This window comes from Schistocerca americana, chromosome 4 (genome assembly GCF_021461395.2).
Source record: "Schistocerca americana isolate TAMUIC-IGC-003095 chromosome 4, iqSchAmer2.1, whole genome shotgun sequence".
In the NCBI taxonomy this organism is placed as follows: domain Eukaryota; kingdom Metazoa; phylum Arthropoda; class Insecta; order Orthoptera; family Acrididae; genus Schistocerca; species Schistocerca americana.
Window position 1 is genome coordinate 545,940,766 of NC_060122.1, and position 23,503 is coordinate 545,964,268.

The following is a 23,503-nucleotide window of genomic DNA, read 5'->3' on the forward strand; positions in this document are numbered from 1 at the left end:
AATGCACGACCGCATGTTGTAGGTGCTGTACGGGCCTTTCTGGATACAGAAAATGTTCGACTGCTGTCCTGGCCAACACATTCTCCAGATCTCTCACCAGGTGAAAACATCTAGTCAATGGTGGCCGAGAAACTGGCTCGTCACAATACGACAGTAGCTACTCTTGATGAATTGTGGTATCGTGTTGAAGTTACATGGGCAGCTGTACCTGTACACGCCATCCAAGCTCTGTTTGACTCAAAGCCCAGGCGTATAAAGGCCGTTATTGCGGCCAGAGGTCGTTGTTCTGGGTACTGATTTCTCAGGATCTATGCACCCAAATTGCGTGAAAATGTAATCACATGTCAGTTCTAGTATAATATATTTGTCCAATGAATACCCGTTTATCATCTGCTTTTTTCCTTGGCGTAGTAATTTTAATCGCCAGTAGTTTACTAGCGTCGTTCGTGGTCAAGAGAGAATTAACGACCGTTCTTGTTCTCAGTCATCAGCTGCTTTGTCTCAATGAACGGAGAAATAAAAAAGAGGAAGCCAACACTAATAAATGTATGTTGACAAATTTAAAAGCGTAAAAGTCTAACAAGAACTTCCTAGTTACCGCAAGCATTCACCTTGAATGAGATTTTCACTTTGCAGCTTAGTGTGCGCTGATATGAAACCTCCTGGCAGATTAAAACTGTGCGCCGGACCGAGACTCGAACTCGGGACCTTTGCCTTTCACGGGCAAATGCTCCACCACCAGAGCTACCCAAGCCCGACTCACGACCCGGCGTCACAGCTTCACTTCTGCCAGTACCTCGTCTCCTACCTTCCAAACTTCATAAAGGTTTCTTCTGCAAACCTTGAAGAACTAGCACTCCTTGAAGAAAGGATATTGTTGAGACATGGCTTAGCCACAGTCTGGGGGATGTTTCCAGAATGAGATTTTCACTCTGCAGCAGAGTGTGTGCTGATATGAAACTTACTGGCAGATTAAAACTGTGTGCAGGATTAATCTGCCAGGAAGTTTCAGCACTCACCTTAATCATTAAGACAGTGGCGCTCCCTGCACAAAATTAATTATTAAGGTATCTGAGGACATCTAACGACTTGAAATTATATTTAACGTCCCTGGTGTTTCCTCAGAATAGTTACAAAAACTACTGCCAGATGCCGCCTCAGTAGTCGAGTGGTCAACGAGTCCGACTGCCATGTTGAGCCACTGGTTCAATTCCCAATACTGCCAGCGAATTTTCGTTGGTGGAAATAACGGAATGGGGCGTACTTAGCGCCAAGATTTCGCGAGGAGTTCCTTGAATAAGAAATAGCAGCTCCATGATAGAGGAAAGAATTTGAATGGTAGCTGTAGTATTCAGAAATGGAAATATTGCTCACATTGAATTTTTCAGCCTGAGTAGGCGGTGTGTAGGGATAGCCAGTCAAAAATGGTTCGAATGGCTCTGAGCACTATGGGACTTAACTTCTGAGGTCATCAGTCCCCTAGAACTTAGAACTACTTAAACCTAACTAACCTAAGGACATCACACACATCCATGCCCGAGACAGGATTCGAACCTGCGACCGTAGCGGTCGCGCAGCTCCAGACTGTAGTGCCTAGAGCCGCTCGGCCAACCCGGCCGGCAATAGCCAGTCAAGGCGACTGTTCGCGATAAGCAGCAAATCCAGTTTCAAGACTGGCTTGTCGCTGATGTTTCATGTGTCACGTCATATTCATCACACTGCAGGTTTAGCATTTCAGAACAATTTCACTAATATCATTTAATACCTTTGTATTTAGTCCCTACTGACTCAATTCATTTTTAAATCTTATTGTAGTCACTACTGTTCCTGCATAAAATTTGGTAGAAACCTGAATGCTTATTCGTTATTGAGGCACTTGGTGTTAGGTGATTTGCAATTCAAAATACGAGTACATTTAAGAGATGGGGAAATGCCATTTGGCCCTCAAAAGGAGACAAAACTGTTCTATTCTGGCCGTGTGTGTGTGTGTGTGTGTGTGTGTGTGTGTGTGTGTGTGTGTGTGTGTGCGTGGGCGCGTGAAATAAATATTTATCATTTCTCTTCATAATTGTTCATGCGGATGAGGAACTGTACCAGCAGGTTATACACAAAATTGGGAACGCCAAAAGGAGTGCTTCACAAGCTGTGTCACAGACACACAGCTGCTATTTCGACCTTAAAACAGTCTACAATAGGCCTTTCCAACTCTGCCCCGTAGGGCAAAGTGCTCGTGAAGAGTCGCATTTCGTTGCTCGGCTCCCTGCTTGACAGCAACGTCATTAAACTTTGGACAGTGCCATGGTGTCTCTTATTGCTAGTTCAAGATCTTTATGCAAGACGATGCAGCAATCGATGATCCACTTTACCACATCGCAGGAAGATGGTTTAGTAAAGGGAAGTATTCTTGGTGTGATCTTTGCGTGTCAGGGAGGAATCACCCTGAGTAAAGAGGAGGCTTAATGACAATCGAGTAACGAAATTGTGTATTTCCTGTTTTCGTAAGGAACCATTTGAATAATATACATGTGTACACATACGTTACGTGATTTTTGATCAAAATATTGTGCAAAAATATAGGTTTAGAAATTAGGTTTCAAGTCTTTTATAGAATATAAAATGAAATAAAATTAATTATCATTCTAGTTGCGTCCCATACTGGAACTTCGGAATAGAAATTAGACGTAATTAATACAAAATTGTACCCTACTAAAGGATGGTATTGCAGCGCATTTGAACTTCTTAAAGTGATGTTACACGGGCCTGTAGTAAAACATCGTCTCAAGCTAAACCCAAATGTGGCCGAGATAACGTCTGCGTTTACGTAAATGTTTTGCTGCCAACATCATATGTCATGAGAACAAAAAAACACAAAAAAGATGCGGGAAGGTACCAACTTCAGGCTCCAGCACTGAAGAGCATTCTGCGTTCGACTCGGGTCTGACTCCAGTTACTTGTCTTGTTACTTGTTAATAAAATACTATGTCCACAAACGTGGAAAAATGTTCGCGTTATTGGCTTAGTTCGAGGATTTTTTCTGTTGCACAAGTTCTGTTAAGATTACATTTGCTTGGTCTAAACACTAATACGTTTGAATAAATGTGACAGTCTTAGCACTGATTCAGAATTCTGAAACACTGTCTTGTGTGACGGTTTTGAGACGACCCTATTTTTTCAAGCGTAGATATTTATGAACATGTAATAAAATTATAATAACACATGTGGAATAGTTTTTTCTCTCCACATAACCTATCATGAAAGAAGTGCAGGAAGATATTGGTGGCAGCTGTAAACCGAACACTTACAAACTGGCTGCTTCCAAAATGTTTGTTGGATCGATCAACATCTAAATGGCAGAATATGTTGAAACTGCGTGCACATATGCTAGAACACAAGTTGCGGAGCGCATCTTGGGGTCAAACACACTGCGTTGATGCAGACTTGTTTAACTACGAGTAGTTGATGCTAGCAAATGGAAATACTGGTGTCAAAAGTGCCATAGAGCAACACGTAAACATCAGCTTTTGTTACTCATAGCAAAAATCTATCATGCAGATGCATGCAATGTTGGTGAAAGTGTACGGAAAACAGGGTATGAATATTTAACGAGTTTAAATTGGTTTAAATGCTTTCGAACAGGAAAGATCTTGGGAATGCGCCTCGTTTGGATTGGCCGAAACAACAATTACGAAAGATAGCTTCGATGAAGTGCAGCAGATTCTGGAACGAAGTCAGCCACTAAGCAAAACTTATTTGGACAGCTATTTCATCATTATGTTAACGCTTTTGGTATGGATAATGGCCCGACTATTTAAAGATAATTACCTATAGGGTGAGAAATTTAGAGCGTGGTAGATGTAGGAAATCCGTACGTCATAACGTGCTGCCGTTTATGCGACATCAAGGGAGATATTTAAGTTTTCCTACTTTCTTTCATTCTATTCACCAACTAGTATCAACCAACTACGTGAACGTTTCTTGTTTCTCTATTAATTTCCGTTTTCCTGTTATCCTTTCAAAATCTTCCCATGTTGTCTTCCTTTGTTTTATGCCCATATTCTTCATGATATTTGTATTTGAGCTGGGGTAGCTTTTTGAATTTAATACTTCAGTCCTAATAAAATATTTTATGTTCAATTTCGACTGACGTTTTCTTTTACGAGTTCTTTTCTTTTTTAATGTATGAAGAAATATTTCTTTTCTTCGTTTGCACTAATACATTCAGCAGAGATGTCCGAAAAAACTCATTTCCACTTTATCATTAACTTTGGTATCGTCTGTAAATTTTGGTGCGTATCCTTCCAGCTTCCCATTCCCCGACTTTCATTTGTTTTCATTGCACATTCGCCTTGAGTAGTGTGTTAGCTGGATTCTATGAAACAGGTCATACAAATGACAAAGGAAAACCGATAACTCTAGAAATTGTAACAACCTTTGTAATCGCTTTACTCGATTATCTTGCTAGTGACCACATTTCGTCCGTTAAAACATACACTTAACATTCAGTTGCAAAGAAAATAGCAGCTTGTTAAAAAAACCTCAAAGGAAATGGGTTTGTTTCCTGTCGTTACTCGCGCTCAAATACCGATTTTCTCGAAGGAAAAGGAATGAAGATCATAGTTTAACGTCCCATCGACGTCGTGGTCATTAGAGACGGAACACGAGCTCGGATTACGGAGGGGAGGAGAAGGGCAGTGTCCTTCCAAAAAAATCAACCCTGCATTTGCCTTAAGCGAGTGAGGGAAATCACAGAAAGTCTGGATGGTCGGACAGGAATTTGAACCGTCGTCCTCCCAAATTCAAGTCGAGTATGCTAACCACTGTGCCACATTTCACGGTAAGGATTAGGAATCCAATTATTGAACTGGAGAGTATTGCCGTGAATTAGCTCGAAAATGCATATAGCGAAGAAAGATCTACATACTACTCAACTTCAGTACCTCCTCCTTTATTCCCGAGTGGTGTGAGGTGACAGCTAACCTAAATCAGCTTCAAAACAAACTTCCAGCTTCCAAAGTTTGTAGCAGGGTTTACGTTACCACTGTTGACCAATGGGAAGAAATGGTAACATCCTCTCAGTTGCAAACTCGAAAAAATTGAGGTTACGAATTTTGATGAGAGAACTTGGAACATCACAGATACAACGTCTCCGTTTTCAATTCAGTATGTACTGAATGGAAGAGGAGGAAGCAAAATGTGACCATCATTCATACGAATTTCCGTCATCACCAACCGGAGATGCTTGTTCACTCTGCTGAGTATAATATGAAACTTGTAACCTTGGACAGAGCCGCATACAGCTTTTCCGCAAAGCAGCTGCGAAAATTACCGAACTGTCAGTTTAATAAGTTATCGTCGCAATATAATAACACGAATTCTTACAGAAGACTGGAACAGCTGGTAAAACCTGAATTCGAGGAAGATTAGTTAGGATTCTGGAGAAGTGTAGGAACACACGACGCAATACTAACCCTCCGACTTATCTTACAAGACAGGTTAAGAAATTGCAAACCTGCGTTCATAGCATCTGTAGACTTAGAGTAAGCTTTTGACAATGTTGACTAGAATACTATCTTTGAAATTCTGAAGGCAACAGGGGTAAAATACAGAAACCAGACAGCTGTTGCAAGAGTCGAGGGACGTGAAAGGGAAGCAGTGGTTGAGACAGGGTTGTAGCCTATCCCCGATGTAATACAATCCGTACACTGAGCAAGCAGTACAGGAAACTAAATCAAAATTTGGAACAGGAATTAAACTTCAGGGCGAAAAATAAAAACTTTGTGGTTTACCAATGATACTGTAATTCAGAGACTGCAAAGGACTTCAAACAACAGGTCAACGGAATGAACAATATCGTGAAAGGAGGGTATAACGTGAACGTCAACAAAAACAAAACGAGGATCGTGGAATGTTGTCGAATTAAATCAGGCGATGCAGAGAAAACTGGATTAGGAAACGAGTCACTTAAAGTAGTAGATAGCTTTTGCTATTTGGCTAGTAAAATAACTGATGACGGCCGAAGTAGAGAAGATACAGAATGCGGAATGGCAATGGAAAGAAAAGCGTTTATTCAGAAGAGAAATTTATTAATGTCGAATATCAATTTAAGTGTAAGGAAGTGTTTTCAGCAAGTGTTTGTATAGAGGGTAGCCACACATGGAAGTGAAACATGGGCAATAAACAGCTTAGGCAAGAATAGAATTGATACTTTTGAAATGGGTGCGACAGAAGAATGCTGAAGGTTAATTGGATCAGGCAACTAATGAAATGTCGTGTGACGAGGGCCTCCCGTCGGGTAGACCGCTCGCCTGGTGCAAGTCTTTCGATCTGACGCCACTTCGGCGACTTGCGTGTCGATGGGGATGAAATGATGATGATTAGGACAACACAACACCCAGTCCCTGAGCGGAGAAAATCTCCGACCCAGCCGGGAATCGAACCCGGGCCCTTTGGACTGACAGTCTGTGGCGCTGACCACTCAGCTACCGGGGGCGGACAGGCAACTAATGATGAAGTACTAAATAGAACTGGGGAGATAAGAAATCTGTGACACAAGTTGACTAAAAGAAGGGATAGATTGAAGAATTTAGCATTGGTTGGAAGTTTATGAGATAAAAATCGTTGTGGGAGACCAATATATGAATACAGTAAGCAGGTTCCGAAGAACGTAGGTCACAGTAGTTGCTAGGAGATGAAGAGACTTGCACAAGACAGAGTTGCTTGGAGAGCTGCATCAAACCAGCTTTTGGACTGAAGACCACAACAACCACCACCTTAGATATTCTTCGGAGTGAAACCAGTGCTGTACATCAGTTTACTCGGACATACTATAGCTTGCGTCAAGTGACAGAAAAAAACGGCACCAATGAATGAGATGATCTGAGCACCCTAGCTATGAACATTCCATTGTCACTAAATATGTTAAGAAGAATAAATTAATACTTCGTCCATAAAGGATGGCATTAAGAGGGCTACGGCTGTTGATAAATACAAGATGGCGTGCTGAAAAGTAATACCTCGGAATTTTAATGCTGTTCTCTATATCGTTTGATGTATTACATGTTATGTATATTACTCGGTCGATTTTCCCGCTTTGCTGACGTAAGTTGCAACCCTCTGCTCTGAACTGCAACATGTAACGTGGCAGTGTGTAACGCTACTGTGTCAGAGCGTGAGAAACCCTCAAAAAACTGAAAGCACGAATTCGAAGAGCCCACATGGAGCAGCCTTTCCTTCAGCATGACAATGCCAGACCACACATGAGAGCTGTCTCTTCCCAACATTCGACGCCTTGGGTTCACTGTCATCGACCTTCCTCCATACGCTCCCGACTTGGCCCCATCCGATCTTCATCTGTTTCCAGAACATAAAGAACACCTTCGAGGACTTCATTTTGATAGTAATGAAGCGCTGCAAACAGGAGTAATGTTCCAGCTCCGTCAACAAAGTCAAACATTCTACTGTGACGGAGCCGTGCGAGATTAGCCGAGCGGTCTGAGGCGTTGCAGTCATAGACTGTGTGGCTGGCCCCGGTGGAGGTTCGAGTCCTCCCTCGGGCATGGGTGTGTGTGTGTTCGTCCTTAGGATAATTTCGGTTAAGTAGAGTGTAAGCTTAGGAACTGATGATCTTAGCAGTTAAGTCCCATAAGATTTCACGCACATTTGAACATTTTCTACTGTGACGGTATCAACAAATCTGTCTTAGGTAGAAATGTGTTCGCTGCCAGGGTGGCTATGTTGAGAAATAAATATGTATACATGAAAAATAAGGATGTAGAATGTTAATAACTTTTTTCTGCGTTAAGAATTTTCACATAAAAAATTCGAAGCCATTAATTTTTATCACGCTCTCGTAAATAAAACTTTATGCGTCAGTCATTTATTTTGCCACCAAGCGTTTCAGTGGTTCATACACCATCATCTTCAGATGGAGAATTATCGAAGAGCGCACCTACCTTTCCATAACAACAGGCCAAGTGAAAGGCAGGCTATGTTGCGTCTTTTGTTGGTAGTAAAATTGTGCCTTTAGAAAACGCACTGTTAATCTTAAGAAATCTTGAATTTGTGAGAGTAAAGTGTACTTATAAGGGAAATAGTCAAATAACGGTTGCATACTACGGCTTGTTGCATGTTCTCTCCACTGTACATTATGCTTACACAGTCACTTCAAAGGTTTTACACATATCATATATATTATTTCTTACACTGCAAAACAAAGATAACTGAAAGGTTCAGTTGCTGGAACTTGGCTTTTCATTAGTGTACATCACAACTCAATTGCTATATTAAATGAGTATTACATAAACAAGTTTCTTTTTATTTTACAAAATAAGAATGGGCTGCAACAGAATATTCATTTCTTAAATTTAAGTCCTTGTATATAAAACAGATTACAACAGATCATAGACATATATTTGAACAAGTATCTTGTGGTGGCCATTTTCGCAACGGCTTTAGGTAATTTTCGGTAGTTTAAACTAAAAATGCCTTTTGAACGCTGCACACTTAGTTTTTTTGTGTAACTTATGCACTCAGACGCGTTTCGCCTTATTTACAAGGCATCTTCAGTAGGTAACCTGAAATATTATACGATTTTTTCGTTTGCACATCTTTTTCACTTGTAGGTTATTGCAACAGTTCATTGCAGATTTGATAAAAAAAAATTAAAAGGTACTTTAGATCAGTTCCAATTCAGTATATGTGAGCCAAACTGTGTGTGTGTGTGTGTGTGTGTGTGTGTGTGTGTGTGTTTCTTTTCTTGTTTTGTTTTTCATTATTCATTTATATACTTAGGAGAGGAATGAGATTTGTGCTCATCTATTGAGATTTCCGTCTATTATACGATGAATCAGCAATTTAATAGTGTCTTCTTTTCAGTCTTTGTTTTGCTTATGTGACAATTTTCTTGTAAGGTCTTACAAGGAGATTTACGCGTCTATAAAAAAGTCTGTATAGAAGTTACTACTAAATACCCAAATGAATATGAATAACTAATCATTGTTTGCACCAGTTGCAGACAGAAATCCCAAAATGTGATCGCATAACCCATTCCTCTCCTAAGTATAACATTAAAATGAAAAATAAAATTAAAGAATAATAACAATAATAAAAGAAAGTAAATAAATAAAAACACACGTAACGTACATCAACACTCATATAGCCAACAATTGGAAAAACTTACAAAAACGAATGGCACGCTAGACGCAGAAAATGGAAGTTACAGTGCTATATTTCGGAAACAGAGATACCAATAGGAGAAATGCATGTTTCGACCAATTTTCCACCTGAAAGAAAGCTGTTTGTGTCACAAATAATGAATTAGAAGGATACCAATAGGAGAAATTCATGTTTCGACCAATTTTCCACCTGAAAGAAAGCTGTTTGTGTCACAAATAATGAATTAGAAGCTGATCTGTAAGTTTCTTTCCATTTTATTACAAAATCTTCAATGAACTGTTTTGCAGCTATATACTATATCTGAAAACGATAACCTATGTGCACAAACGAAAAAATTCGTGTAATATTTCAAGACAATCACTGAAAATGTCTTGTAAATAAGTCGAAACGCAGCTGAGTGCACAAGTTAAATAAAAAACTTAATTTGCAGCATGGAAAAGGCGTTTTTCTTTTAAACCTCTATGACGTCTATATATGTTTTAGTTTGAATTTGTTGAAAAATGAGTGAAAGAGTTATGAAAACAGTTTAAGTACTCTGTCAAAGCTTTTGAAAAAGTCGTTGAGTAATTTTTTGTAAAATCTCTTTCCGTGGGTAGAGGTTTCCAGTTCTTCATAAAGAAACGTTTTGTGTCCTTTGTTCAGTGTGTGCAGTACCCGGAGATTGCATTGTACACTGTTAAATGGATGTCTTGAAATTTTTGTATAGGAAGCTATTGCAGATTTGTTTGGTGTGCTGTAAGGATAAACTGTTGGACCTAACGAGTGATGTGCTGTTGTGCTGTGAAGTGAAATTCTGTTTTTGTTGGTGTTACTCCCGTCTAGTAAGCCGGCCGTGGTAGCCGAGCGGTTCTAGGCACTCAGCTCGGAACCGCGCGACTGCTACGGTTGCAGGTTTGAATCCTGCCTCGGGCATGGATGTGTGTGATGTGTTTAGGTTAGTTAGGTTTACGTAGTTCTAAGTTCTAGGGGACTGATGACCACAGCTGTTAAGTCCCATAGTGCTCAGAGCCATTTGAACCACTTTGAACCCGTCTAGTAAAGGGGCCGCTGTATTCAATATTTGGCTCATTTACTTTATTTAACGTTGCGGATGGATGTCCTTCCCTCCACTGCCTATCTGTGAGTTGCGTTAACTTTGTTCTCTGTGTGACCATATTTTAACTGTTTGCGTTAAGTCCGAAAATTTGGTGCCAACCACCATTTGTCTAAACGGCCGTGGGAAGCTGTTGAGCCCTATCTTCCAAGAAAGACAGCTGTATACAACGCATAGCTCTGTCATATTTGAAGTATCACCTGTTAGCGAAACACGTTGCAGCCATGTTGACAAGTCACGCATATGACTTCGAACTTTGTTGCTGTCGCCCAGAAATGACAATGGACTCCCGACGGCCAACCTTGCAGGCACATAGGTACAGTGCACATGTCGATCAAGTGACCGTCTTTGTATACACACTAACAAATATATTTCCACACACATTACACTTCGGATTTGTATCGGGGACTAACTGTCCAGCAAGGAGCGAGAGGGTGTGCTGAAAAGTACAGCCTCCGAATTTTTATGCGAAAACTCTTAAAGCTTTTGAAATAAAACGAACTTTATTAACAATCTACATCTTTACTGGTCATGTTTGCATATTTATTTCTCAACTTAGTCACCCTGACAACAAATACATTTCTCCCAACAAGAGACTAGTTTGTTGAATCCGTCGTTGTAGAATGTTTGGCTTTGTTGATGGAGCCACAACCTCACCTCTGCTTACACCGCTTCATCACTAATAACGTGAAGTCCTCGTAGCTGTTCAAGTTTTGGAAACAGATGAAGATCGGATGGGGCCAAGTCGGGAGTGTATGGAGGATTGATAATTAAATCAAGACCCTAAGCTGTCGACAGGCGTTGATATACATCAACGGGGAAAGTTGAAAATGTGTGCCCATACCGGGACTCGAACCCGGAATCCCTGCTTACATGGCAGACGCTCTATCCATCCCTTTTTTTTAATCGTTATCTTTGGTCGTTGCTGACGTCACATGACATCCGCTAAAGTTCGTTTTGTTGAGCCTTCCACTCAGTTTTTTTTATTACAGAGGCCAACCAGCTCTCTGACCGAACACGCTCAGCTACCGTGCCGGCGTACATCTGAGCCACCGAGGGCACAGAGGATAGTGCGACTGCAGGGATTTATCCCTTGCACGCTCCCCGTGAGACCCACATTCCCAACTTAATGTCCACACATATCCGAAAGAACAGATACCATCTTCATATAGTTAAGGCTAACCGGCCATTGACCTTCTTCTTCTGTGCGGATGCACACGCATTGTCCGAACGAAGTCTTACGGGGCTCAGTAGGATTGTCTGCCGCGAGTAATGAAGTAGTGGGCAGGGGCACTACGAATGTAGTGTGTGGACATTAAGTTGGGAATGTGGGTCTCACGGGAAGTGCGCAAGGGACAATTCGCTGCAGTCGCACCATCCTCTGTAGGCCTCGGTGGCTCAGATGGATAGAGCGTCTGCCATGTAAGCAGGAGATCACGGGTTCGAGTCCCGGTCGGGGCACACATTTTCAACTGTCAACATTGATGTATATCAACGCCTGTCGACAGCTTAGGGGTCTTGATTTAATTATCATTTTATTCTAGAGAGCTGCATGGTCACCGATGGTATCTGTTCTTTCGGACATGTCCTCATATGCGTATGGAGGATGGTCGATGACGGTGAACCCAAAGCGTCGAATATTGGGACAACACAGCTCTCATGCGTGGTCTGGCATTGTCATGCCGCAGGATAGGTTGCTCCACGTGTGAACGAACATTTGGAATTCGAAACTCGATTACAGCACGCAGTTTCTCACGCACCGACATAGTTACGTAACACGCCGAAATGTTAGACGCTAGAATTCGGACCCCTCTAGCAACAGAGGACCGCAATTTTCGTCAGCGAAGCAGAAAAGTCTACTGAATAATATGTATGGCACTTAATACCTCAGCCTATGTTGGTAACAGAAAAAAGATTCCGAGGCACTACTTTTCAGCATGCCGTCGTGGAAGTAGATGCTTCTGCTGGTCCGAGCCAAGGTTCTCAGGAAGTTTCTCTTGGTTGTAAGTCAAAGTCGGAAATACTCTCCCAGATATTCCCAATTGGGACTCCCTCTGCCACATAACCAGCTCGCCCGCTATGTCACTGAACTGGGTCTATAATGGGTCATTATTGGAACAATCTGCTCTACCTAAGGAATGGAAAACGTGTTTAAAAAAAAAAAAAACACACTGTTGCACCATCTGGAACAACTACACTGCATCTGACGAACAAGTTTTCGACTTCGGCACATAAACAGATGCTTGGAAATCCACTAGACATTTATATGAGATATAGTGCCCTATAAATGAATTAAAAATCGCTATAATCTCTAGATTCCAAAGAACGTTTTCGAGATGTATTCTTTGATTGTAAGGCGAATGCTGGAAATGAAAATTCCGTAACGATCGTTTCGAATTGGTATACCCTCTACCCCACTCCCAGTGCATCTGGTCTCCAACAGCCGCAGTGGTCATGGGAGTACATAACGAGTACGCACGAAACACTCTGCTCTTCTGCGAGTTCACTTCTCAAGAGAAGAGTACGCTGCTTTACTCTATAGAAAAAGAAATCCAGTACCGTCAGCTTTGTTCTTACGAAGAAACAAAGAGCAAGTTAACCACTTGATGTGCTTCCTGTAGTGTTGACTGTTGTTGCTAAAGAAAAGATGTGTAGATACCATTTGAGACTATTTCGATTCTACGAATTACTCGCACGCTGCCGACGTCCGCAGCAACACTTCGTAAAACCGCTTGTGGCGCGCGGCGAATCCTTTTTTTTTCCAAAACGATTGTGCCTTCCTACATTTCTGACGAAGGTTAAGTCTGTCGGCTCTTCCTTTAGACAGCAGACACGTTTTTAATACGTTGCCTCTTCCCAGTGCCTTCCAGTTGTTTGCTTCGCAAGGAAGCTGTTCACCATTTTTAGGAGAGAGGCAGCTGCTTAGGTGTTGGCGTTGGGTGTGTTGCTGGCGCTGATGTTTTGTACATAGCGACCTGATTTTGCTGCTCAGTGACGCGTTGGGCTGCTGATAAAAGACTTGCGCCATCTGCTTACCCCTCCCTGCAGGCGAGACGCTTCTGTGAGCTGGTGATGCTCACCCAGTGGGAAATCCTGCGGAAGATACAAGGCGATTCATCGCGCCGCGTTCTTCATTCGTTGTAGGCAGCCGATGAAGCACTGGGGCGCATTCCCCCGTGAAGCTACCTTTCTGCAGATTTTTCCTAGGTCGACTCCCTGCTATCCAGGTTTTTTTTTCTTTATTGATCACTTTATTCCCTAACATGAGAGGTAGCTCACAAAACCTTCGTTTGCCCAATACTTGAGTATTGTTCGTTACTCTGAGATCTGTACTAGATATGACAGATACAGGAAACAGAGAAGAACTAAAGAAGAGCAGTGCATTTTGTTGAAGCCGGTGTGGCCGAGCGGTTCTAGACGCTTCAGTCTGGAACTGCGCGACTCCTCCGGTCGCAGGTTCGAATCCTGCCTCGGGCATGGATGTGTGATATGTCCTTAGGTTAGTTAGGTTTAAGTAGTTCTAAGTTCTAGGGGACTGATAACCTCAGATGTTGAGTCCCATAGTACTCAGAACCATTTGAACCATTTCTTTTAGCTACCACTTTGAATATTAAACAGTATGATTATCCCACTTATAGCTTCATTACAAAATTTTGAACAGCAGTACGTCTTTTTTATACAGCAACCTCATTTTTTTCTGTAATCCACATCCTCTCCCAAAGACCTGTTCAGATACGTATTACAGTGTACTATTTACTTAAACATGGCGCTATTAAGAACGTAACAGAAAACTGATTTTTGACTGTCCTTCACTAGTAATCTGTGCAGGTATCTACGGTGAGGTTATCTCGTCCATTTGCTAGAGTTGACAGTGAAAAAATGGAACAACAAGAGAAATTAACGCCAGTCCTTCTGTTAATCGTCTTCAGTTGACGTTACGTGTGAGCACGACGTACACCAAGGAAGAGAGAGGTTAGAAATCCTACTCACTTAGGAGGCTTAGTGTATTTACAATACTGGTCACGTAGTGTGGTACTTTTAAACGGCATGTAGCATTTCTACCTTCTCTTCGTTGGTTTACGCTGTATGTTGTACTCAGACAAACTGGTGTTCTTTTTCTTCATGATTCCATTTCTTTACTGTCAGCTCCAGCAAGTGAACGATCTACGTTATCCCGTATACCTGCACTCTTACGTTTTTAATAACGTCATCCTTGCGTGAATGGTACTCTCTGATACGAGAGTAAGTTGATTACCAGTTAAAAACTTGAGATACTACTAATAAAATACATACTGTTTATCATATCTCCGTAACTGACACGTTACAAATCATTACGAAATGTCGTATTCATGATCTATGAAACAAGTATTAATGTAACGTAATGTAACGAGCAAAATGGTTCAAATGGCTCTGAGCACTATGGGACTTAACTTCTGAGGTCACCAGTCCCCTTGAACTTAGAACTACTAAAACCTAACTAACCTAAGGACATCAGACACATCCTTGCCCGAGGCAGGATTCGAGCCTGCGAACGCGGTCGCGCGGTTCCAGACTGAAGCGCATAGAACCGCTCGCCCACATGGTAACGAGCAAAGTAACAACAAAGGCAATCATGCTGTTTGATGTTCCACTGGTCGCTAAACGACATTTGCTTGGTACACTTTTTTTTATTTTGTTTCTGGACACAAATCTATTTGAGGTGCTCAAGATAAATGGGACACCCTGTATGTCTGTAGAACGTTTACTTTATTAAACGAGCTTAAAATACGATGAGGCGTTGCTATCTAATACTAATGTGTTATTAGTTCTCGTTGCAAAAGTTGATGATAAGAAACTGAGTAGTATGGGGCTTGATGTGGATCAGTATATTGTTGTTGTGGTCTTCAGTACAGAGACTGGTTTGATGTAGCTCTCCATGCTACTCTATCCTGTGCAAGTTTCTTCATTTCCAAGTGTAGTGTATTCATCTCTTAGTCTCTCTCTACGATTTTTCCCTCCACGCAGCCCTCCAATACTAAATTGGTGATCCCTTGATGCCTCAGAACATGTCCTACCAACCGATCCCTTCTTCAAGTCAAGTTGTGCCACAAATTCCACTTCTCCCCAAATCTATTGTTCCTCCTCATTACTTACGTGATCTACCCATCTAATCTTCAGCAGTCTGCTGTAGCACCACATTTCGAAACCTTCTATTCAATTACTGTTACTATTTATCGTCCACGTTTCACATCCATTCATGGCTACACTCCACACAAATACTTCCAGAATAGACTTCCTGATAATTAAATCTATACTCGATCTTAACAAAACGAACAGCATAGCGAACGCATTATTGCAGCAAAGATAGACAGGAAGCTCACACCTGCCACAGTAGTACAAGTTATATGCCAACTAGCTCTGCAGACGAAGAAGAGATTGAAGAAATGTATGATGAGGTAAAAGAAATTATTCAGTTGGTGAAGGGAGACGAAAATTTAATAGTCGTGGGGGACTGGAATTCGATAGTAAGAAAAGAAAGAGAAGGAAAAGTAGTAGGTGAATATGGAGTGGGGGTAAGGAATGAAAGAGGAAGCCGCCTGGTAGAATTGTGCACACTGCACAACTTAATCATAGCTAACACTTGGTTCAAGAATCATGAAAGGAGGTTGTATACGCGGAAAAGGCCTGGAGACACTGGAAGGTTTCAGACAGACTATGTAATGATAAATAAGAGATTTAGGCTGGCTCTGAGCACTATGGGACTTAACTTCTAAGGTCATCAGTCCCATAGAACTTAGAACTACGTAAAACCTAACTAACGTAAGGACATCACACACATCCATGCCCGAGGCAGGATTCGAACCTGCGACCGTAGCGGTCGCGCGATTCCAGACTGTAGCGCCTGGAACCGCTCGGCCACCCCGGCCGGCCAGAGATTTAGGAACCAGGATTGAAATTGTAAGACATTTCCAGAGGCAGATGAGAATTCTGACCACAATCTACTGGTTATGAACTGTAGATTTAAAATGAAGAAACTGCAAAAAAGTGGGAATTTAAGGAGATGTGACCTGGATAAACTGAAAGAACCAGATGCTGTACAGGGTTCCAGAGAGAGTATTAGTGAACAATTGACAAGAACGGTGGAAGGAAATACAGTAGAAGAAGAATGGGTAGATTTGAGAGATGAAATAGTGAAGGCAGCAGAGGTTCAAGTAGGTAAAAAGACGAGGTCTCGTAGAAATCCTTGGTAACAGAAGAGATACTGAATTTAACTGTTGAAAGGAGAAAATATAAAAATGCAGTAGATGAAGCATATGAAAAGGAATACAAACGTCTCAAAAATGAGATCGACAGGAAGTGCAAAATGGCTAAGCAGGGTGGCTAGAGGACAAATGTAAGGATGTATGAATATCAAGAGCTCAGATGCGAAACCAGTTCTAAGCGAAGAAGATAAATCAGAAAGTTGGAAGGAGCAAATAGAGGGTCTGTACAAGAGCGATTCACTTGAGGGGAATATTATGGAAATGGAAGAGAACGTAGGTGAAGATGAAATGGGAGATATGATACTGCGTGAAGAATTTGACAGAGCACTGGAAGACCTAAGTCGAAATAAGGCCCCGGCCGTAGACAACATTCCATTAGAACTACTGATAGCCTTGGGAGACCCAGCCTGACAAAACTCTACTGTCTGGTGAGCAAAATGTATGAGATATGCGAAATACCCTCAGATTTCAAGAAGAATATAATAATTCCAATCCCAAAGAAAGCAGGTGTTGACAGAAGTGAAAATCACAGAACTACCAGTTTAATAAGTCACGGCTGCAAAATACCAGCACGAATTCTTTACAGATGAACGGAAAAACTGGTAGAAGCCGACCTCGGGGAAGGTCAGCTTGGATTCCGTAGAAATGTAGGAACGCATGAGGTAATACTGTCCCTACGACTTATCTTAGAAGATAGATTAAGAAAAGGCAAACCCAAGTTTGTAGCGTTTGTAAACTTAGAGAAAGCATTTGACAATGTTGACTGGAATACTCTCTTTCAAATTCTGACGGTTGCAGGGGCCAAATACAGGGAGCAAAAGGCTATTTACAATTTGGACAGAAACCAGATGGCAGTTATTAGAGCCGAGAGGCATGAAAGGGAAGTGGTGGTTGGGAAAGGAGTGACACAGTGTTGTACCTTGTCCCCGATGTTATTCAATTTATACACTGAGCAAGCAGTAAATGAAACAAAAGAAAAATTTGGAGTAGGAGTTAAAATCCATGGAGAAGAAATGAAAACTTTGAGGTTTTCCGATGACATTGTAATTCTGTCAGATACATTACAGGACCTGGAAGAGCAGTTGAACGGCATGGACAGTGTCTTGGAAGGAGGCTGTAAGATGAATATCAACAAAAGCAAAACAAAGATAATGGAATGTAGTCTAATTAAATCAGGTGATGCTGAGGGAATTAGATTACGAAATGAGGCACTTAAAGTAGTAGATGAGCTTTGCTATTTGGGGAGAAAAATAACTGATGATGGTCGAATTAGGGAAGATATAAAATGTAGACTGGCAATGGCAAGAAAAGAGGTTCTGAAGAAGAGAAATTTGTTAATCTTTCGAAATATGGTGGTACAGAAGAATGCTGAAGATTAGATGGGTATATGAGGAGGTATTGAATAGAATTGGGGAGAAGAGAAATTTGTGGCACAACTTGACTAGAAGAAGGGATCGGTTGGTAGGACATGTTCTGAGGCATCAAAGGATCACCAATTTAGTATTGGAGGGCAGCGTGGAGGGTAAAAATCGTAGAGGGAGACCAAGTGATGAATACACTACACAGATTCAGAAGCCTGTAGGTTGCAGTAGGTATTGCAGTAGGTACTGGGAGATGAAGAAGCTTGTACGGGATAGAGTAGGATGGAGAGCTGCATGAAACCAGTCTCTGGACTGAAGATCACAACAACAACAACAACAACAACATGCTGTTCGTAGTAGCTTATCCGCGCTCCTATTTTTTTATTCATTATTAAACCTACTCCTGCATTATCCCTATTTGATTTTGTATTTATGACCCTGTATTCACCTGACCAAAAGTCTTGTTCCTCCTGCCACCGAACTTCACTAATTCCCACTATATGTAACTTTAACCCATCCATTTCCCTTTTTAAATTTTCTATCCTACCTGCCCGATTAAGGGACCTGACATTCTACGCTCCGATCCGTAGAACGCCAGTTTTGTTCTCCTGATACGTCCTCCTGAGTAGTCCCCGCCCGGAGATCCGTATGGGGGACTATTTTATCTCCGGAATATTTTACCCAAAAGGACACTATCATCATTTAATCATACAGTAAATCTGCATGCCCTTGGGAAAAATTACGGCTGTAGTTTCCCCTAGCTTTCAGCCTTTCGCAGTACCAGCACAGCAAGCCCGTTTTGGTTAATGTTACAAGGCCAGATCAGTCAATCATCCAGACTGTTGCCAACTACTGGAAAGGCTGTTGCCCCTCGTCAGGAACGACACGTTTGTTTGGCCTCTCAACAGATACCCCTCCGTGTGGTTGCACTACGGTACGGCTATTTGTATCGCTGAGGCACGCAAGGCTCCCCACCAACGGCAAGGTCCATGGTTCAAGGGGGGGGGGGGGGGGTCATCAGTAAAAGGTTCTAAAAGGAGAGTCGGCTATGGGTATTTTACAGGCGAGAGGTGAGGATGTGCGTAATAGATTCCTGATTTATGGAGAGATAGAGAAGGGACTATAGCTGGTAGGAAGTACTATGTCAGAGAACTGTGGTCTGCTAACGCTTGCATGGGACCAGATGCGAAGTGGAAGTGAAGATGAGAAGGCATATGTTGGTACAGGCGAAGCAATTTTTACCTGCTTCCAGTTACTTTATTACGTTTTACAAAGCAATTGTTAGGTAGGAGTCCTTTCACACACGCACAATACATAAAATTCAGTAACGCTCAGAACTGTTTGTACAAAACCGCCTTTTTCTTCGACGACTTGGACTGGACGGTGACGACGTCAAGAGAATGTTAACCGTACCTGTTTCAACAGTTCTGCACCACTGGAAATAACTGTCAAAACCTTGTGACTCAGCTGGCCGCGGTGGTGTAGCGGTTCTAGGCGCACAGTCCGGAACAGCGCGACTGCTACGGTCGCAGGTTCGAATCCTGCCTCGGGCATGGATGTGTGTGATGTCCTTAGGTTAGTTAGGTTTAAGTAGTTCTAAGTTCTAGGGGACTGATGACCACAGATGTTAAGTCCCATAGTGCTCAGAGCCATTTGAACCATTTGAACCTTGTGACTCATATGGATTCTGTTCCTACCGAATGGTACTTCAGTCATAAACCCTTTCCCTAATTACCATGGGTTGATAAAGGAAAGAAAAAGAGGAAGATTAGATTTTCTCTCTGAGCGCTTTGTCTTCAGTAATTCAAGTTCTACATTGTATACGTTCCAGGGAAAGTCATTGTCGTGGCCCACATTACATCACGAGTACCCACTGGGTTAACACTTGAGAAGGACAAAGAACTTAAGGAGACAAATTTTGATATTTTATGTATGAAGGAAGACGGGGGGGGGGGGGGGGGGAAATCGAACGTTCGAAAGATATGTGGGTACCACACTTGCAGATATTCGCAACGAACAAGACAAAGATCCCATCTTAAAAGTCATCAAACTGAAGTGGCAATATGGCGAAGTAGTCAATATCAGGCAGTACCACCTAATTAGGAACAACGTATTGTCCAGACAAACCAATATGGATGAAAGTAACTGGTTAGTGTGTGTGGCAGACAAGTTTGTCAACAAATCACTTGTAATTCTAAGTTCTGTTGGTGGTGTGACGTCACCTGCAAGGCTGGATTCGCATCCGTAAATGCAGGAAATCGGCAATGTGAACATATTCCCCCTCCCGCATTGGGTGATGATTGAGGAGTGGGAAAGCTTCGACAGTTCGAGTTTTAACTACGACTTTACACGGTCTGAACAGCGAGAAGATTTTATACAAGGATGCCGCCGCGATAAACTTCGACGTCACTTAACACATCTATTACTCCCACTCACATAAACATAATTACACAGCGAACAAGTCCAGACACAGCACGCATAGCATGCTCATGTGCAGGCATATCACGAAAACCGATTGTTGCATCGGAATCATGTTTTCCAGAATTTTCTGCGATAACAGTTCCCGTCTTCATTAACAAGGATCAGTTCCATTTCAGTCTTATAAATATTTTCCGGACCAGATTTACTTTTCTCAACCTCTACGTTACGTATTATTCACTATAGTAACATAGGTTGAATGAACATACTGTCTCTAATGAACTGCTGTTAAAGCTTTTATTAAAACTAAGACGAAAACTTCGTGAAAATCCGTAAATTTTATTCTCACTGTTACTTTTATTAAATTTTTTCACGACTTGCACATTGTACATTGTATTACTTTCAATTCTAACTGTAGCTTATTCCTTTGCTTTATAATATCCGTTTTTCCTTAATGTTTGGTAATAATCTTACTGAATACCTTACACGAGGAATGTTCAACAAGTAATGCAACATATTTTTTCTGAAAGCCGGTTGGTTTTATTCAGGATATCAGTACTCCATATTATTCCTCCACCCTTCTGGCTACAAAACGCTATTTTTCAGCATAATGTCCGTTCAGTACGACGGCGTTACGCCGTATTACTACGAGGGCCTGCGTACCGACATGGTACCTTTCTACTGGTCGACGTCGGAGCCGAAGTCTTGATGCTTCTACCTCCCCATCATCCACGTACTGCTTCTTGGGCACAACAGAGGTTCTTCGTTGTTCTTTATGGTCTTTCGTTAGTTAGCGAGGAACCCATCGGGTACCCACTTTTGAGTACCCCAACTGGTGGACAAGCACAACCGACAGAGACATCCAGTTGAGCAGCGAGATATTTAATTGTGATCCGTCGATCGCCTCGAATGAGAGTGTCCGCACGTTCCAACATTGCACGAGTCGCAGCTGTGTGGCCCGCCGACCGTTACGCGGCAGATCGGACAGGTTTGAGCGACCTTGTTGGAATGATGGTAGACGCCTCGCCAAACGACTCACCGTGCTTTTGTTCACTCCCAGGACTCCGTAGACATCTTGTAAGCACCTACGAACATCTGCTATACTCTGGTTTTCCGACAAAAGAAACTCAGTGACAGTTCTCTGCTTGCTACGATGCCATTTTTAAGGCTACATAAAGCGTTGCAACCTATCGAAACTTTATCAAACTATAAAGGCTGAAGCGGGAATATGCCACGATGTCCCTCAAAAAATTCCGCATCTTTTCAACGAAATTGGCCGAGGGAAAAAAAGTGTTGCATTACTTATTGAACACTTTCTTTAAATCTTGCCTGTCTCCTTTCATCTGAAGCAGAATACTTACAGCATTTTGCCAGTTTAGGTGATTCGTCTCCCTCCGCACACATTCACAATTTTGCTAGTTTCTTTCGTATTATTTTTCCTCAATTTTTGATCATTTCTACTGAATCGCCATCATTTTCAGGCGACTTCCCTATCTTCATATCTCGAACGGCCTTATAAAGCATTTCGGGGCAACACTAAAATAGAGGTCAGCCACATAAATATCACTTATGAACGGACACTGTAGATCTTAGCTTGCATTCAACAATTGGCCGTCATGGTATTTGTACAAGTGGCTATGGCGCGCCAAAGATGTACGCATGCCGTTCCTCTCTGTTCCAAAGACACCGGAATTGGCATGTTTTGCTCTCTGCTTTCAGGTCAACACATGAAGAAGAGCTCTTTGTCGGAGTCGTCGTCAGACATCATGGAGCTTGAGGAGGGCATTCTGCTAACGAGGGACATCACCAAGAAGCAGAACTGCAACCCGCGACACAACAACAACATCAACGCGATGAGCATTGAGACTGATGTCTGACTACTGGGTAACGTATTAAACACTCAACGACCTTCACTAAACTAACGTTGTAAATTACGCTCCACCTCTCGGTCAGTTCCCATTGGTTTTTGTAGAATTTAGACAGTGTCTCTCCCTCAATTTCTTGCAGTGAAACTAGTTCACAGAGTTACATTTGTCGTTATGTCTCCAGCCGTTCTTGACCGGCAATTATTTATCCAGTACAGTGTATTTTGAGATGCAATGCAGCACGTAGCTAATACACTACCACAACTGAATATTCTTAAATGATCAAGCAGGAAAAACTCATTATGGAATCATAAATCCTTCGAAAAAGAGCCTTTTGGAATGTGACAGAACATATGCTTCTCAGAATTTATTTATTTATTTATTTATTTATTTATTCACCTAAGAAATCTTGCCTTAATATAAAACACTAAACGTAACACGATATGTACATCTTCAAGTCAGACAAACAGGAATCTGAGCCGTAGTATACCAGAAAGACTCTACAAGGATACAAAAAAATTAGGAAACGATAAGAAAGCCAAGCAGTTTCTCGTATGAGTCAATGAACTAAAGAAACAGTGCATTCATTTGACGTTTTCTTTTCATGTGTGTCTCCCAAAGGGACCCCGCCCCTCTTAAGAATCCCACGGTCCACATTCTTTTAGTTATTTGTTGCCGTTTGGTATAAATACTATGCAGCCACTGCGTTATTATATAGGTAGTACATCCGATGATTTAAAAATTCGTGTCGAGGCATACCGAGCACATACTACAAGCGTTTTTCGGAGAAATTGTAATCATTTCTCTACTGCTCACGGTTCTACTTGCATGTAACAACAAAACGACTATGTTACAATGTTTTAAGAGAGATGTGAGTACAGGAAGCACAACATATTTTTACTTATCTTTTGTATCGCTGATTTCCAAGAATGTTCACTGTAGGTGCACCATTATAGCCTAGGATTCATCTTAGTTTCTGTATGACTGTGGAATGGTGATTATAGACATTTTATGAATTAAATTCTTCCTTTCTCAGACTCGTAAATTTATTCTCTTCTAGTTAGAGTTTGCTACTTTTGGCCATAGAACGAAAGATAATGACTCACTTAGGCAAACTTCTGTTTTCAACTACCCAAGTGAACTGACACTAAAACTCAACACAACTTTCCGCGAAGAATAGCACGCTCGTCAGAGGTAATTATATAGGCCAATGATTTTACACCAAGTGTTTACAAAAATTGAAATTCTCAAATAACTTATTCGGAAAATGTTTTTGTGGGTTAACAGTATGTATTCAGATGTGGGATACATTAATAAAAATTCACTAACTTTTTGAGACACAAATTGATG

General features: G+C 41.6%; 1 protein-coding gene and 1 non-coding gene across 5 annotated transcripts in view; both read left to right on the forward strand.

The window, feature by feature from the left end:
• The window catches only part of LOC124612295 (potassium voltage-gated channel protein Shaker), a 1,192,356-nt gene that overhangs the window by 1,004,010 nt on the left and 164,843 nt on the right, over nucleotides 1–23,503 (forward strand). For 3 of the 4 annotated variants that reach the window (XM_047140405.1, XM_047140403.1, XM_047140404.1), the window contains exon 7: nucleotides 22,008–22,172. In XM_047140405.1, coding sequence (XP_046996361.1) covers nucleotides 22,008–22,165 — 158 coding nt within the window. In that variant the 3' untranslated portion in view covers nucleotides 22,166–22,172. Of the gene's footprint in view, nucleotides 1–22,007; nucleotides 22,173–23,503 lie in introns of those variants that run through there. The other variant, XM_047140406.1, reaches the window with a different exon arrangement.
• On the forward strand, nucleotides 11,655–11,728 carry Trnat-ugu. The gene has a single exon. It is a non-coding gene; the product is annotated as a tRNA-Thr (tRNA).